General features: G+C 46.9%; 1 protein-coding gene across 2 annotated transcripts in view; it reads right to left on the bottom strand.

The window, feature by feature from the left end:
• Nucleotides 1-10,018: 10,018 nt before the first annotated feature.
• LOC120872904 (ATP-binding cassette sub-family C member 11-like) overlaps nt 10,019-17,534 on the bottom strand; it is a 92,428-nt gene continuing 84,912 nt past the window's right edge. For both annotated transcript variants that reach the window (XM_040253586.1, XM_040253587.1), the window contains exons 27-30: nt 14,423-14,501; nt 13,746-13,859; nt 11,068-11,232; nt 10,019-10,957 (exon numbers count right to left, since the gene is read on the bottom strand). In XM_040253586.1, coding sequence (XP_040109520.1) covers nt 10,865-10,957; nt 11,068-11,232; nt 13,746-13,859; nt 14,423-14,501 — 451 coding nt within the window. In that variant the 3' untranslated portion in view covers nt 10,019-10,864. The remainder of the gene's footprint in view (nt 10,958-11,067; nt 11,233-13,745; nt 13,860-14,422; nt 14,502-17,534) is intronic.

The following is a 17,534-nucleotide window of genomic DNA, read 5'->3' as shown; positions in this document are numbered from 1 at the left end:
TCTCCAACTGCCCCATTCAACTGCCGCTCCCACCACGCCTGTGAAGGGAACCCTGGGGGACCAACATTCCCTCTGCCCACATTAAAGGGCACTGCCCCCTCGCAGGATGGACCTGGGGCAGGGTCCCACTCCTTCAGTGACAGTCCAAGCTCATGTCATGGGCTTGCCCAGCCAGCCTGCCACGTCACTGCCTTGTATAAGAGGAGAAATTCCTTCCCCAGCTGGGCTTCCCTACAGCCAGGAGACCAAAAAACAGAGGGCTTTCCATGGCTGAAATGGGGCAAGGCTCAGACTGTAGCCAAGTCTCCCCACTCCCAGGAGATAAGCGTTTCTCCCTCCGTGTTCCTGCAAAGGTGAAGCAACTCTGAGGCCAGATGGGGAAATCCAATCTTCAAAACAGAAAACTTCATTCATTCATTCCCCATTCATTTAACTAAAAATAAAATGCAACTTGAGCTTAATTTTGCTTTCTTGAATTAAATGAAAAGTAAGTCCGAGACTGGCTGTCTTGCATATAAAAGTTTTCTGTTTATCTCACTTCAAGCTTGCAAACTCTGTAACACAGGTAACTACAGGTCTTTCCCAATTTCTTGAGTCTCTGTGAGTGGCCGGCCTCAGTACTTTCCTCAGAATACATACCCAGCTCAGTGGTGGCTGGAGGATTCCACAGTTGCCGGTGAATGGTTGGGAAGGAGCAACATCTATAAATCCAGAAATAGCAAATCTTGATTCATTCTTAAGAACTATTTACCACTTTAAAAGGCCTTCTTCATTTGATTCACATGGATTTTACAACAAATTTTTCTATATCATTTGAAGCCTGCCGAGGCCTCTTCCCACTCTTCTCCTGATCAATTTCTCCCCCTGCTGGCTGTGCCTGACTCCTTCATATCCTAGGGGAGTCATTCACAGAGACAGAGAGTGGACCTGTGTTTGCCAAGGGTCTGAGGGTAGGGGATGGAGTGGGAGGTTGGGGTTAGCAGAGGCAAACTATCATATAGGATGAATAAACAAGATCTTACTGTATAGCACAGGGAACTATATTTGATATCCTGTCATAAACCATAATGGAAAAGAATATGAAAAAGAATATTGGGCTTCCCAGGTGGCTCAGGGGTAAAGAATCCGTCAAGAGACATGGGTTCAATCCCTGCTTTTGGAAGATCCCCTGGAGAAGGAAATAGCAACCACTCCAGTATTCTTGCCTGGAAAATCTCATGGACAGAGGAGCCTGGCAGGCTACACTCCATTAAGTTGCAAGGTCACAACTTAGTGACTAAACAACAACAATAAATATATGTATCAATATATAGATATATATATATATATGACTGAATCACTTTTCTGTACAGCAGAAGTTAACACAATATTGTAAATCAACTGTACTTCAATAAAATAAATTTTTTAAAATTCACGGAGGAGGCCGCTCTCTCTTTGTGCCTGAAAGGGAGGTGGGAAATGGAGGTCTGCAGACAGCTGAAGCTGAAACTGCAATACTTTGGCCACCTGATGTGAAGAAATGACTCATTGGAAAAGACTCCCATGCTGGGAAAGATTGAAGGCAGGAGGAGAAGGGGACAAGAGAGGATGAGATGGTTGGATGGCCTCACTGACTCGATGGACATGAGTTTGAGCAAGCTCTGGGAGTTGGTGATAGACAAGGAGGCCTGGCGTGCTGCAGTCCATGGGGTCCCAAAGTGTCAGACACGATTGAGCGACTGAACTGAACTGAACTGCAGACAGTATAGGAAAACCTTCCCAGGAGGAAGTTTCCCTGAACTCAGGGGGGTGCTGGGCCCACGGAGGCTCTCTCTCTGCAAGTCTAAGTGGTCTCGTTTTATTTGCCTCCATTCCTACCTCCATAAAAGCACATCACAGCTAATAATATAACTTGACATTTGTAGGGCCTTTGTGTATCACAAAGTTCTGCCTCCTTTCATCACTTGATCTTCACAACAACCCCAGGAGGTCTCAGAAACCCAGCACAGACTCACTGTCACAATTTCCAAACAGATTCAAATGCTGGCGGGTTTATGGAAGGAGAAGAACAGGCAATTTTCCTCCATGTCTATAGAGGGTCTACAGAAACTGGTTCTACCAAGATACAGTTTGAGGTGCCACATCCAGAAGATCATTTGGCCGATCATGCAGCAGGTTGGGGCATGAATCATGGAGAGGGCCTGTGCAGTCACCACCCCAGGGAGTCCTTAGGAGAAGCATAGACAAGCTCCTGTCCAGGTGGTGAGAACACTCACAGAAGCTCTGGGCACTGAGGCCCAGGCAGGGAGTATACACCTCTATGGAGGGGGTTGCAGAGGCAGAGAATCCACTGGAGTACAAGAAGAAAATAAAAATTTTAGAAATCATTTCTAAATTGTCCTCATCCTTATAAAAATTCTATTTTTTGTGTATACAAATACGTTTGTATACAACCTACGCGTATATGCAGTACATCATAGTAAATAAGTGTCCATGCCTGTGTCGGGACTCTGATGCTGCGCTCAGTGCAAAGTTTCAGGTCCGCTCCTCTGGAGGATTTTCCAGCTCTGAAGTTCTATGAGGCCTTTATTCCAAAGTCACTCTCTGTCTGAAATCCTCCCTATTCCTGCCTTCATCAACAAAGCATAAAAGGCATGAACTCAACTAACCTCAAAAAATTGCTTAATATTTTAAAAAATGTATGTGTATGAAGGAGAGAGGTGAAGGAAGGAAGAGAAGGCAGGAGGGAGGAAGCTGGGAGGTAGGAGAGGTAAGGAAGGAAGGAAGAAAGAAAAAAAGGGGGGAGAAATAATAAAGGGAGAAAGAGACAGACAGGGAGACCTGGCTCGACTACCCCAGGAAGCACACAGAGGTTGGCATATGGAGTCATATGGAGTCACACAGAGTCAGCAACGTGTAGCGTTAGGAATAGGAACTCTGGAATTAGATCTGAGCTCAAAGTATCTAAATTTAAATTTCTCCAGCTACAAAATGAGAATACTAACTTCCAAGCATTGTAAATTAATTGGGGATTAGATAATGTAAGTGTTTAACACAGTGTCTTAGACATAGTAAACACTCAGTAAATGGTAGCTATTATTTGTGAATAATAATTTTTTAATTAGCAAGATCTCACAGGGAAATAGGAAGTCTACTTTCTGAGCTGCTGTTGGAAGGACACAAAGTACCTGCAAAAGGAAGAAGTTTGGGGTTTTCATTTTTGTTTGTTTGCCTGTGAAATCAGGAGAGAGATACAAGGGGAAGATCAAACAAAGCTGATGTCAAATGATTTTGCAAAGTAACTTGGAATTCAAATGGGCTTTTAAAACAGGAAGCGGAAGAAACATGAATGAGTGAACCAGACATGTGTGCATACAGCGATGAGAAAGCAAGCCTCTTGGAAAACACAAAACATGTTCTTGGGCAGAAAACTTGTGTTCTGGCTCAGCTCTGCCACTTAGAGTTTAAAGACCTGAGCCCATCTTTGGAAGACAGTGGTCTTTATTTACTTTATTTGGAGGATAAGTGTCTACCACATTGTGTTGGTTTCTGCCATGCAACAACATGAATCAGCCGTAGGCAGATGCATGTTCCCTCCCTCCTGAACCTCCCTTGCACCACCCACACCATCCCAGCCCTCTACATTGTCACCGAATGCCGGATTTGAGCTCCCTGCCTCATACAGCAAATCCCTCCTGGCTGTCTATTGCGCGTGTAGTAATGTGCATGCTTCCGTGCTGCTCTCCCGGTTGGTCCCATCCTCTCCTTCCTTCACTGTGTCCACAGTCTGTTCTCCATGTCTGCATTTCCATTGCTGCCAATTTTTCTAGATTCCATATATATGTGTTGATATATAACATTTATTTTTCTCTTTCTGACTTACTTCACTCTGTAAGATAGGCTCTAGGTTCATCCACCTCATTAGAATGAACTCAAATGTGCTTTTTTATGGCTGAGTAATATTCCACATGTGGGAAAGATGACCCTCCATTCTTAGGACCAGGAAAACTATGCTCGTTGTCAACAACTATATTTTTTTAAAATAATTGGGTCGTGAAGTTCTTGTAACACATCTTTCTTCTTTCTTCATGCTAACTGTTAAGGAACTCAGAGTGAAAACTCTTAGCCTTTTCTAGCTATGGTGCACAGTCTCATGGCACATATTTTGTGTGGACATGGTCTGTAAGCTCTAAATCATGAATTGGACACAGCCCAGAACTGTGAAATGTATTGATGAGTGTGGGGAAAGGGGTGAGGAGCGTCCCAGTAAATGCTGAGTGGCCCTGGGACTGTCCTATTGGAACAGAAGGTTCTGAATCAGTCAGTTGTTGCTAGAGTGCAGCACAAACGACAAAGCATTGGGGAACCAAAGACTGGCCAGGAAGCATCATTATTAAGTGGGAAAATTATACTCCTCTTTGCTGTAATGAGAAATGGTTTTGCCCTGTTACTGCTTAGAGCTCATGCAATGGCTGCAGGAACTAGGGAAGGGTCAGCCAAGCAGCAACACTAGAGTTTGTGTGAGGGGATCACTCCCTGCTCTGAGCAAACCGTGCCCGAGCACAGTATTGGGTGAGGCCTTTCTCCCCAGCCCTGGCTACCCTCTTGTCCTTTCTTTTTTTCCACAATCTAATTTTATTTTGTTTGTTTTGTTTTTAATTTTTGGCCACACTGCATAGCATGCAGGATCTTAGTTCTCTTACCACGGATCAAAACCACGCCCCCTGCATTGGGAGCTCAGAGTCTTAACCACTAGACCACCAGGGAAGTCCCCTCTCCTGCCCCTTCTATTCCTCCCTGTTTTAGAGTCAAGTCCCAAGCCAGCCAGTTAAAAGCCAGTGGTATAGCTGTGGGCAAGAAGCCTCTGTCTGGGACTCAGCTTCCCTCTGTAAAATCAAGAATGGAAACAAATGAGGGTTCTTAACACTTTTTGTGCCATGGATCTCTCTGACATTCAGAATAGAGTTTCTAATGCATAAAATAAACTACACAGGAGTGGGAAGAAAACCAATTACACTGATACATAGCTAGCAAAACAATATGCAAAAAGTAAACTCAGATGTTGTCATATGTGCTTCTCTACTGAGAGAGTAAATAACTACTATAATTTCAAAGCAGGGATGCATACAAATGATATTTTGTGAGACTTCCCTGGTGGTCCAAGGGCTAAGACTCCACACTTCCAGTGCAGGGGGCCTGGGTTCGATCCCTGGTCAGGGAACGAGATCCCACATGCTGCAACTAAGAACCCATGTGCCTCAACTAAGACCCAGCACAGCCAAATAAATGCATAATAAAATAAAATAAATGATATTTTGAGACATCTAAAACAACTGAAGGGAGAGTTGAGAATACTGATGATTTCTGTTGAGGACAAAGTCACAGGCAGTGCTAATACCATTATAGTTTGTTGTCTCATTCATAGTCAATGGAAATTTCTATTAGTAAAAACAAAAACAAAACAATTTTTCCCATTCAAGTTGATGGCTCCCCTGAATCTAGCTAAGGAGTCCACGGACTACAGGTTAAGAACATCTGAACTGACAGTGTCTGAAGTTGCTTCTGACTCTGACATAGTTGGATTCCACAGAGTTGGATAGACTACCACACTGAGGTTAATGAGGGTGAAATGGTACTGTCTTAACAGCTGGCACCTATCATAGGGTGGAAACTGGTTTTTGTTTGTTTGTTTAAAGAACTGCCTTGACCAGTCTCTTGAGGTAAACTATACGACCCTGAAGACTTGCCCAGCAGGAAAAGTCATCCACAGAGAGAAATGAACAGTTCTGAGTAGCACGTGTCAGGGCTTGGGAAGCGGAAGCAGAGAGAACTCAGAGGGTATGAAGCAGACTAGCACAGAAACTCCCCCTTGGCCCAGACTTCACTGAAGTCCTCTGCATCAGTGAGCGACTATCACTTTCACTTTCACACATACAAAGGGAATAAGGAAATTAAGAGAACGTGCTGAGTTCTCCTTCTGAGTCAACGTGATGGAGGAAACGAGGGTCTGTGTGGTCCAAGTGGGTCGCTCCGGAGTCTGAACCAAAAGAGGTCATAGAAATAAAAGAGCCCCAGAAATGGACTTTGGGGAAGCTTTGGAGAACACATTAGAACCAAGGTTTAAACCTTCGCGGTCTAGCCCCTACAGGATAGAGTCATCTTGCTAACCCCTGGGTTCTGAGAGTGTGGGGCTGGGTCTGGCTTCAGCAACATCTGGGAACTTGTTAGAAAGGCAAATTCTCGAGTCCCACTCCAGACCTCCTGAATCAGAACGTGTGTCGGGTGAGGGCCCTGGCAAGGTTTGCTTTAGCCCTCCAGGCTAAAGGACGCCTGCCATTGGCATTATTATGTTCACCATTGCATCCTGGAGTCATATATGCCCTAGAAGTTATCCAATCTGATCTCCCACGCACACAGAATCCCTGCCAGGACTCAGTCTTGTGGGAACCCTCCGAGCCTGGAAACACCAGCAGTGTCCCTTGCCCTACACTGGGGAGAACTGTGCAAATCAGAAAAGGCTTCCAGCCAGGGGCAGCTCCTAGCCCGACCTTTCCAGCTGAAGAATGTTTGTTCCCGGGGACCTGGGGCTGCCCTCTGGAGCTGTTCCTAGAGGAAGCCCTTAGGGAAAGTGAAGACTCCCTCTTCTTTCCTGGTCCTTCTCACAACATGGCTCAGGCCACCTAGTGGTCGCCCTTGGAAGAGTCTCCATGTAGCTGTTTCTCTTAAAATAGTGCCCTGAGCCGGAGGCAGAGGGCAGGGCAGGGCCAGGTGGACCACGGCCTCCTTCGATCTGCACGTCTGCTTGAGGTTTCTGTGACCATATCCACATCACATAGTTTGTGTTGAAGTTTGTCCACAGCACTCAACCAGGAGGGGGACTAGGCCCTGACAGCCGATGGAGGGCTTTAGATCCCTGAACACTAAAAATACCCTCCTATCCCCATAGGGATGTAATTGAAAATACAAATAATGGCAAGTTCAGTTCAGTCCAGTTCAGTTCAGTCGCTCAGTCGTGTCCGACTCTTTGCGACCCCATGAATCGCAGCACGGCAGGCCTCCCTGTGCATCACCAGCTCCCGGAGTTCACTCTGACTCACGTCCATCGAGTCCGTGATGCCATCCAGCCATCTCATCCTCTGTCGTCCCCTTCTCCTCCTGCCCCCAATCCCTCCCAGCATCAGAGTCTTTTCCAATGAGTCAACTCTTCGCATGAGGCGGCCAGAGTACTGGGGTTTCAGCTTTAGCATCATTCCTTCCAAAGAAATCCCAGGGCTGATCTCCTTCAGAATGGACTGGTTGGATCTCCTTGCAGTCCAAGGGACTCTCAAGAGTCTTCTCCAACATCACAGTTCAAAAGCATCAATTCTTCGGCGCTCAGCCTTCTTCACAGTCCAACTCTCACATCCATTAGTGACTACTGGAAAAACCATAGCCTTGACTAGACGGACCTTAGTCGGCAAAGTAATGTCTCTGCAAACCACTAAGTAAATATGGGCTTCCCTAGTGACTCAGATGGTAAAGAATCCGCCTGCAATGCAGGAGACCTGGGTTAGATCCCTGGGTTGGGAAGATCCCCTGGAGGAGGGCATGGCAACCCACACCAGTACTCTTGCCTGGAGAATCCCATGGACTGAGGAGCCTGGAGGGCTACAGTCCATGGAGTCGCAAAGAGTCAAACACGATTGAGTGACTAAGCACAGCACTAAGTAAATATAAGGAAGTAGAGCTGCATTCTCTCATTATAATTATTTTTAGGTTATTTTTGAAATATCAGTTTTGGGGGGCACTTTCCTGGTGGTCCAATGATTAAGAATTCACCTTTCAATGCAGAGAATGTGTCTTTGATCCCTGGTCAGGGAACTAAAATCCCATGGGTCAACTAAGTCCATGCATTGCAACTAAAGAAGTCTGTGTGCTGCAAGACCCAGTGCAGCCAAAATTTTTTTTTAAAAAAATGCAATTTTTAAAACTGTATTACAATATAGTTCAGATAGCCCCAAAATATATAAAGAATTAAAGAAAACAAACTCATATACTCATCATTCAACTTAAGGAATAAAATATTACCAATCAGTTCAGTTCAGTTCAGTCGCTCAGTCGTGTCCAGCTCTTTGTGACCTCATGAACTGCAGCATGCCAGGCCTCCCTGTCCATCACCATCTCCCAGAGTTCACCCAAAGTCATTCCATCGAGTCCATGATGCCATCCAGCCATCTCATCCTCTGTTGTCCCCTTCTCTTCCTGCCCCCAATCCCTCCCAGCATGAGTCTTTTCCAATGAGTCAACTCTTCGCATGAGGTGGCCAAGGTACTGGAGTTTCAGCTTTAGCATCATTCCTTCCAAAGAACACCCAGGACTGATCTCCTTTAGGATGGACTGGTTGGATCTCCTTGCAGTCCAAGGGACTCTCAAGAGTCTACCATTTTTTAAAAAGAACAAAAAGCCTCATATATTATTTTTTCAAACAGTTTTGCTTTATTGTTGTTTGGAGCCAATGGTTCTCAATTTCCACTGCATTTTAGATTCACTTACCGCTTTAAAAATCCCAGTGTACATTCTCTACCTCAAACCAATGAAATCAAAACACCTAGGGGTGGACCTCCATCAGGATATTTTAAGCACCTTGGGTGAAGCCAGTGTGCTCGGAAGGCTGAGAACCCGCCCTGAAGAGAAGCTGCTGTGAGGAGAGGTGAAACGAGGCCCTGAAGACCAAGTGGAAAAGGGCTCTGGTTCTTGTCCTCTGAGTAAGGGGTCAATAGTAGTTCTCAGTGGATCTAGACCCGGAACCCGCGGGACCTTCCCCGCATTTTTGGGAAGAGCCTGCCATCTGCTGGCCAACTGAAGGAAAACAGGCAGCTAACTGTGTCCTGTGAGGCAGCCGCACTGAGTATGTGGAGCGCCCTCCCACACGTGGCGTAGGCAGCTGCCCCACCGCAGCTCTGGGAGAGGGCAGGGCCGGGCGAGGAGAGTGATCTTCAGCTTGCCGACGAGCACCTCTGCGACGCTGCAGAGTTGTGCCAGGCTGGGCGCAGGAGCGGCCGCTCTTCAGGGCCCCAGGAGGAAAAAGCAAGGATGAAGGGAAGAGGACCCACTGAACAAAAGCAGTTTTAAGAGAGATGAGACATCCACCTGGGAAACACTCCCAGGAGAGAAGCGGGTGCTGCCTAAGAACCAGGAAGCGCACAGAGGCGACGCACCCGCGGCACTAGCTCAGGTCCCGCGGCTGAATCAGCCCTGCCACAGTGCACTCCCACACGGGTTTGTTGGCTTTTCTCTCTGCCTGGGACAGTCTTCCTTACCCCAGTCCCCTTCATCTGAGCAAAGCTTTGTCCATTTTTCTGGTCTCATCACTTCCACCAAGAAGCTTGCTCTGACTGCCTCCATCTCCTGAACCCTGCCCTCGCCTCCTGTCGCTTGGTTTTAGAACCTCCTGTTTACTTGCTTACTACTTAATCTCTGGGAGAGCTTCCCTGGTGGCTCAGCTGCTCAAGAATCTGTCTGCAATGTGGGAGACCTGGGTTCGATTCCTGCGTTAGGAAGATTTCCCTGAAGAAGGGAACTGCTACCCTACTCCAGTATTCTGGCCTGGAGAATTTCACAGTCCATGGGGTCACAAAGAGTCAGACACTGAGCGACTTTCCCTCACTACTTACTCTCTGGAGGGCAAATTCCATGAAAGCGGGGACATCATTACACCCCCAGCATCCACCCCAGTGCAACAGAGTAAGAAATATTCGTTTACTGAATTGATCTTTCTTAGGGCAAAATCAGACACTAATCTGAAAACAAAAGGAAAGTACTTTGAAACATATTCTCCTCGAACAATGAGGTCTTCCTAGAAGTAAATTGAAAATAATTCCCTTTTCTATTTATATGTATCTATAAACATTAGGGGTGGGGGGCCACAAATGATCTTATTTCCAGTTGGCATATGTATTAATAATAAGTTAACTCTTTATTTCACCCATCTATGCTCCAATTAGTAAGCAAGCACATGGTAGACAGCTACTATTTGGGGGCTGTTCACTCTTTCCTAACGTAGTAATAACACCCCAATTTTATTTTGGGGAAACAACCCTCTCCATCCTTCATTCACGTGAATCAGGGTAGCTGATCCCATCCCCGGGCCTGGGTACAGGCATACAATTTGGGCCTGACCCCTCACTGCATTCCAGCAGCCTATCACGTAACTAGTTCAGGGATGAGCAACTCAAGTTGGCCCAGTGAGATTTAGCCCTGGAGTTTTGCTGGAATCCCTGGAGAAAGAGGACTGGGAGCACGGAGCTGGTGGAATGTGAGCCTCAGGCTGCTGGCAGCCATGCTGTGCCATGAGGAGAGAAGGCCAGAGAGTGAAGTCAAACAAATGAAAGTGAGGCTGAGTGAAGAAAGGCAGAGCCCGCACGGCAGATGTCCTTTTGATACTGGCACTCCACCCAGAGTTTTTTCTGGAACTTTCCATTACATGAGCTAATAACGTCCCTTTTACCAGAAAGCTTAAGAACGTTTCTGTTCCCTGTAGCTGAATGAGTACCAGCTAACAAGAGAAAGCAGAACTGAGAGTGCAACTTTTTTTTTTCTTTTTTACAAAATCAGTATACCACTTGCAACACTTTTAACACCAATCATAAAATTGTAATAAACTTTACCATTATTATGAAATTCTTCCATGGTCTCCAGGGGAGCCAGCAAGTGCCCTACTCCAGGCTGTGCTCCCTCAGTGTCCTTTTCCCGCCCATCACCAGCACTTCGAGCACGCTCCAGCCCTGCTTTGCAGAGAAGCAGCCATCTCTGCAGAGGAGGCTGCAGGCTGCAGTCTTCCCCGCCGACTCTGACTACTGCACCGTGGCCGGCTCAGCCACACCCGCCTCCATGCAGTCCCTCCTCCTCAGCTCATCGAACTACTGGCTGTTGCCAGCAGGGCTGCGAATATGGACCCTGGCTTATTCTGCAGGACTTCAGGCTTGTCAAACTCCACCACCTGGGAGGCAGAGAGAGAAGGGGAGGGAAGCAGGGTGCAGCTGAGCTTGGTCCTGAGGGGTCCGAAGGCCTGGGCGCCATCCTCCCCGTGGCCTGGGGGTGTCCCCTCACCTTCCCGTTGCCCATGACCAGGATGCGGTCGCAGTTGAGGATGGTGGTGACACGGTGTGCGATGATCAGCACTGTGCAGCCCCGGAAACTTTCACGGATTGTGTGTTGGATGAGGATGTCCGTCTCCAAGTCGAGGGAGGCCGTGGCCTCATCAATAAGGATGATCTGGTAGATAAGAAACAGGGGTGAAGGCAGCCTCCTCAGACTCCTGGGTCTAGTCCTGGGGTGACCGCTAGTCCGCCTAGTACCTCAGTTGGAAAATCAGATCTTTGGACTTGGTTCGAAACCCACTTAGAGCTTTAAGTTATCCATCACATTATGAAGAGAATGTTAAGTCTCAACCAAGAGCTAACTATACTTTGTGTCTGTTAGTAGCTTAGTTGTGTCTGACTCTTTGTAACTCCATGGACTGTAGCCCGCTAGGCTCCTCTGTCCATGGAATTCTCCAGGCAAGAATCCTGGAGTGGGTTACCATTTCCTTCTCCAGGGGGTCTTCCCGACCCAGGGATAGAACCCAGGTCTCCTGCATTGCAGGCAGATTCTTTACCAGCTGAACTACCAGGGACGCCTTCTTTAGTGACCAGAAAATTAAGTTCTTAAAAGTGAAAATGTGCCAGTAGCAACTTCCTGTTTTATGAACTGCTTTCCTATTTGTCTGAACTAACGTAGAGCAATGTTCCTCTCAGGACAGCCAAGCACACATCCTGGGTGGCAGAAGAGATGGTGCAGCGAGTATGTGGATAAATGCACTTTTTACTTCAACATGTTTGTATTTCTTTCATTAACAATATGCATCACATGCCCTTTGCAGCAACATGGAGGCCCTAGAGACTGTCATACCGAGTGAAGTAAGACAGAGAAAGAGAAATAGGACATCCCTTATCTGTAGACTCTAAAAAGAAATGATATAAATGAACTTACAAAACAGAAAGAGACTAGCAGACTTAGAGAACAAACTTTCGGTTTCAGGGGAAGGAAGAAAGGGGAGAAGGGATAGTTAGAGGGTTGGGGATGGACATGTACACACAGCTATATTTACAATGGATAAACAACAAGGTCCTATTGTGTAGCAAAGGGAACTCTGCTCAATGTTATGAGCCTGGATGGGAGGGGAGTTTGGGGGAGAATGGATACATGTATACGTATGGCTGAATCCCTTTGCTATTGGCCTGAAACTATCATAACATTGTTAATCGGCTACACCCCAACACAAAATTAAAAAGTTAAAAAAAATAGGCACTGGAAGAATTTAATCGGCATAGAAAGTGTGATTTTTGCTCCTTCACAAGACAAGGCATCACAAGGAAATCATAGGCTAGGTGGTACACAGATATGACAAAAATCATAAAGTGACGACACAAACTTGGAAAACAATCTAGGGAAAGCTGCCTTCACCCCGAGTGGCTCAGGAACTGAAATGCGGCACTGAGGGGCTAAGAAAATGTCACCCACACGTGGCCAGGCCTGTCACCCCTCTCTCTGAGCAAGAGGGGAAAGTCCTTCCTCCTCTGAAACCTCCCTGCTCCAGGCCCCATCGAGCTCTGTCTTCCTCCTCTCAGCTCTGACTGTCGCACCAACAGTTTTTGCACTGCTCATTAACTGACCATGTTGTGGATTGCACGTGCATGTGTGTGCAAGTATGTATACATATGTGAGTGTGGAAGTATGTGTATGTATGTGTGTACAGCGCCTCACTTGTGAGGGAAAGTTGGCTCCTAAGTAGCCCCTGTAGTACCTGAAATATTTGGAAAATTTTAAACCAACAAAGGTCCGTCTAGTCAAGACTATGGTTTTTCCAGTAGTCATGTATGGATGGAAGAGTTGCACTATAAAGAAAGGTGAGCGCTGAAGAATTGATGCTTTTGAACTGTGGTGTTGGAGAAGACTTTTAAGAGTCCCTTGGACTGCAAGGAGATCCAACCAGTCCATTCTAAACGAGATCAGTCCTGGGTGTTCATTGGAAGGAATGATGCTAAAGCTGAAATTCCAACACTTTGGCCACCTGATGCAAAGAGCTGACTCATTGGAAAAGACCCTGATGTTGGGAAACATTGAAGGTGAGAGGAGAAGGCGACGACAGAGGATGAGATGGTTGGATGGCATCACTGACTCAATGGAGATGAGCTTGAGTAAACTCCAGGAGTTGGTGATGGACAGGGAGGCCTGGCGTGCTGCAGTCCATGGGGTCACAAAGAGTCAGACATGACTGAGCGACTGAATTGAACTGAACTGAACTGAACTGAAGAAACACTGTTGGATGAAACTTTAAAAAAAAATGTTATTTTGCTCCTGAACAGCGGTCATCTGATTCTCAAATCTAACAAAGATGAGGGAATGTCCTGCACCCAAGTTTTAAAAGGAAAGCACAGTAGGCGACTTTGAGTGAATGTATCTCTAGCCTTGTGGCTTTGTGCAGGAGGAGTGCATTGGGGCTTGGTTGTGGCAGGGACGTTTCAAGTCTAGGTTAGGGTGCCAGAGGGGCAGAGCACGTGGACAGAGAGGCCCCCCTTCCACAGGCAGGGTTGCCCAGAATGGCAGAAAGTGACCATCAAGCCCTTTGTAGATTTGTGGACAGAACCCAGTGTGGAGCCCAGAGTCCCAGATGCCTGAGGGAGAAACAGCAGTGTGTTTCCCAAGCTGGGCATCCCCCAGACCCCTCGTGTGCCCCCAGCTCTCACCTTGGAGCTGCGGAGGAGGGCCCGGGCAATGCAGAGCAGCTGCCGTTCCCCCACAGAGAAGTTTGAGCCATTTTCCACAACTTCTGCTTGCAGGCCTTGGGGCAACTTTGAGATCTGTGATATCGAGGAAGACGCCCGTGAGCCACAATGGGATGAGTTCAAAACCTGACCCCTCATACCTCTCCTGTCCTGTCCTGTCTGTGACACTCCCTCCCCAACCCCGTCTCCACACTCCAGACACTGACCTTTCTCGTCCCCAGCTCTGCCCATCCAGTTCCCCTCACAAGGTCTTTGCACCTGCTAGCTTTTATACCTGGAATGTTCTCTCAAAGATCTGTGCCCTGCCGCCCCCTCAGCATTTGGTCTCTCCAATGTGTGTCTCTACAGAGGCCCTGGCTGGCCACCCACTGCGGTGTCTGCAGTTCTCATCAATACCTACACAGCACTGGTCCCATCTGAGTCTCTCCTGACTGTAAGCACCAGAAAGACAAAGCTGTACCCCCCTTGCCCTGAGCTGGTACATGCCTGGCTTACTACTGGCATCATCAGCCTTTATCTAGGGATCTCAAGCCATCTCATTCCCGTGAGATGATTTAATCCACGCAGCCTCTGGCATACCACACCAGAGGAGCCCCGAGGACCAGCAGGACTGAGAACGCAGCCTTGCACTTACTCACCGTCTCGTTCAGGAACGTCCTCTCCAAGGCATCCCAGATCTGCTCGTCCGTGCAGCAGTCAAAGGGGTCCAGGTTGAATCTGCCTCGGGAGAGAAAGAAAAGTGCTCAAGAGGCACACTTGCCCATCAAGTCGTCTGCACCCACAGAGCACGTGACCGAGGGTGCCTGAGTAAGTGAAACTTGCTCAGCTGTGTCCAACTCTTTGGGACCCCATGGCCTGTAAGCCCACCAGGCTCCTCTGTCCATGGAATTTTCCAGTCTAGAATACTGGAGTAGGTTGCTATTTCCATCTTTGGGGGATCTTTTGGACTCAGGGATTGAACCCAGGTGTATCGCGTTGCAGGCAGACTTCTCGCCATCTGAGCCACCAGGGTAGTCAGGATGGTTAGAGCTGGATTATTGGATCCAGAGAAACTCATCAAACTCCCACAAGTGGTCTTCCTTGTGCCTTCCCAGTGCCCCTTCCTTCTGCAGGCAGCAGCTCCCAAGTCTTGTTCAGGGGCCGCCTCCCTCCTAGCCATCAGGCCTGTGTGGTCCAGGTGGGGCTCTACCACCAGCTCAGGGTGGAGCAGACTCTCAGGTGGAAGCAAACCAGAAGGCGGTAACCCCTGGCCGCAGCGATTGGCTGAGGGGTGGGGAAGGTAACCAATCAGAGTGTATCTCAGGACCTAGACAACAATCACCAGAAAAAGGGCTTGTACTTTCTCACCAACTGAACAAATGAGGCTACAACCATCTTGGCTCGGGAAGAGGAGACATGGAGCCCCCACAGCCCACAGCAGAGCCCAAGGATGAAGCCAAGGCAGACTGAAGGGGATGTTGGTCTTTTGAATCAACCTTGGCCTTCCTGTTTTGTGATCCAAGAGGTTCTTTTAGCTTAAGCCATCTGGGGTGTGTGTGTGTGCGTCCCTGTATGTGTTAGCATATACATAACATAATATTTACCATTTTAACTGTAATTGTACAATTTAGTGGTGTTCAATACATTTACAATGTCAGGTAACAATCCACTAAAACTCATCAACACCGATAAAAACTCTGCCAATTAAACATTCTCTCTCCCCTTCCTCCCTTAGCCCCTGGTAACCTCTTCTCAAAATTCTTTCTGTTTCTACAAATTTGCCTATTCCTGGTATCTCATTAAGTGGAAATATACAATATTTGGAGCTTCCCAGGTGGCATAAGTGGTAAAGAACCCGCCTGCCAATATAGGTAGACATCGTAGACTCAGTTCGATCCCACGGGTTGGGGAAGATCCCCTGGAGGAGGGCATGGCAACCCACTCCAGTGTTCTTGCCTGGAGAATCCCATGGGCAGAGGAGCCTGGTGGGCTACAGTCCATAGGGTCACAAAGAGTCGGACATAACTGAAGCAGCCTGCATCTGGCTTACTTCACTTAGCATAATGCTTTCAAGATCCATCCAAGTTGTATCATATATCAATTTTTCATTTGTTTCTGATTGAAAGATAAACCACAGTTTGTATAGGTCACCTTTTGTTTATCCATTCATCTCTCGATGGACATTTGGGTGTTTCTACCTTTTGACTATTGTGAATAAGGTCATAAGCACTGGTATACAAATACCTGTTAAGCCCTGCTTTCAATTCTGTGGTAATTCTTTCAGATCTGTAGATTCGATTCTTGAAATTTAATTCTTTCAAATCTGTAGAACCAGATTTGGTGGATCATACGATAATTCTATATTTAACTCTTTGAGGAACTGCCACAGTGTTTTCCACAGTGGCTGTGCTATTTTACGTTCCCACCAACAGTTCACGAGGGTTCCAATTTCTCAGCATTCATACCAACACTTGTTATGTTCCTTTTTCTTTTCTTATTATTGCTAGTCTAGTAGGTATAAGGTGGTATCTCATTGTGGTAAGGTTGTTTTTTTCTGTCTCTTGCAGAGAAGGAATCCTAACTGATCATCCAGGCAACTAACATCATATTTGGATCTAACTGGACTTTATACCCATTAAGGTTTGCCCTGGCATTTGGCATAGGAAACATTATAAACACATCCTTGTTATGCAGCCACTCAGTCCCAGTTGAAACCTGTCTTAACCGCTGTTTTCCTCCCCCCACCCCAGTTCAACATACATTTTGTGTGTATGGCTAGATTGAAGAAGCAGAAGGTAGAATGCCCTATTTGCATGATATTTGATAGTTTCCAAAGCATTTTCACAGATGGGTTCATTGACATCCTCTTCCTCATGAGACAGATCTCTTATTGATGAGAAAATTATGACTTATCAGTGTTAAGTGGCTTGTTCAAGCTCATACCACAAGTCAGAGAGACAGGCTGGAATCAAGGTACTCAGAGTTAGACAAAACCTCAAAAGGTAGGGCACCCAGGTCTCCTGTACACCGGTCCACACTTTCTGCACTGGTGGGGGGAGGGGAGGTACTCTCACTCGTTAGGGCAATAGTATCTGGAGTTGTATCTCATCTTTACCATTTATGTGCGTGTCTCCTTCAATAAGTCACTTTCCTAAGTTCAGTTTGTGGAAAGTAATAGTGCCCACCTCCCAGAGTTGCTCTGACACTGCAATGACACAGAATATTAAAGCATAGGGCTGGCACATTTAAATGCTCAGCTCCGTTCAGTTCAGTTCAGTCGCTCAGTTGTGTCCAACTCTCTGCGACCCCATGAATCGCAGCACGCCAGGCCTCCCTGTCCATCACCATCTCCCGGAGTTCACTCAGACTCACGTCCATCGAGTCCGTGATGCCATCCAGCCATCTCATCCTCAGTCGTCCCCTTCTCCTCCTGCCCCCCATCCCTCCCAGCATCAGAGTCTTCTCCAATGAGTCAACTCTTCGCATGAGCTGGCCAAAGTACTGGAGTTTCAGCTTTAGTATCATTCCCTCCAAAGAAATCCCAGGGCTGATCTCCTTCAGAATGGACTGGTTGGATCTCCTCAGTAAACATTAATTCCTATTTCTACTACTCCTAGATCAAGGCACTATAGATTTTGGCCAACTTCTACCTTAACACAGAAATCTATCACTAAATTTTATCTCATTCCTCTAAAACAACACAATCGGTACAAAATTCTCTGTGCACACAGTATGCACTCTCCTTGGTAAGACTTACCTCCCTTTTTCTGC

Source organism: Oryx dammah, unplaced genomic scaffold (genome assembly GCF_014754425.2).
Source record: "Oryx dammah isolate SB20612 unplaced genomic scaffold, SCBI_Odam_1.1 HiC_scaffold_13, whole genome shotgun sequence".
NCBI lineage: Eukaryota > Metazoa > Chordata > Mammalia > Artiodactyla > Bovidae > Oryx > Oryx dammah.
Note: the sequence above shows the minus strand (reverse complement) of the source record. Positions and strands in the feature narration are given on the sequence as shown.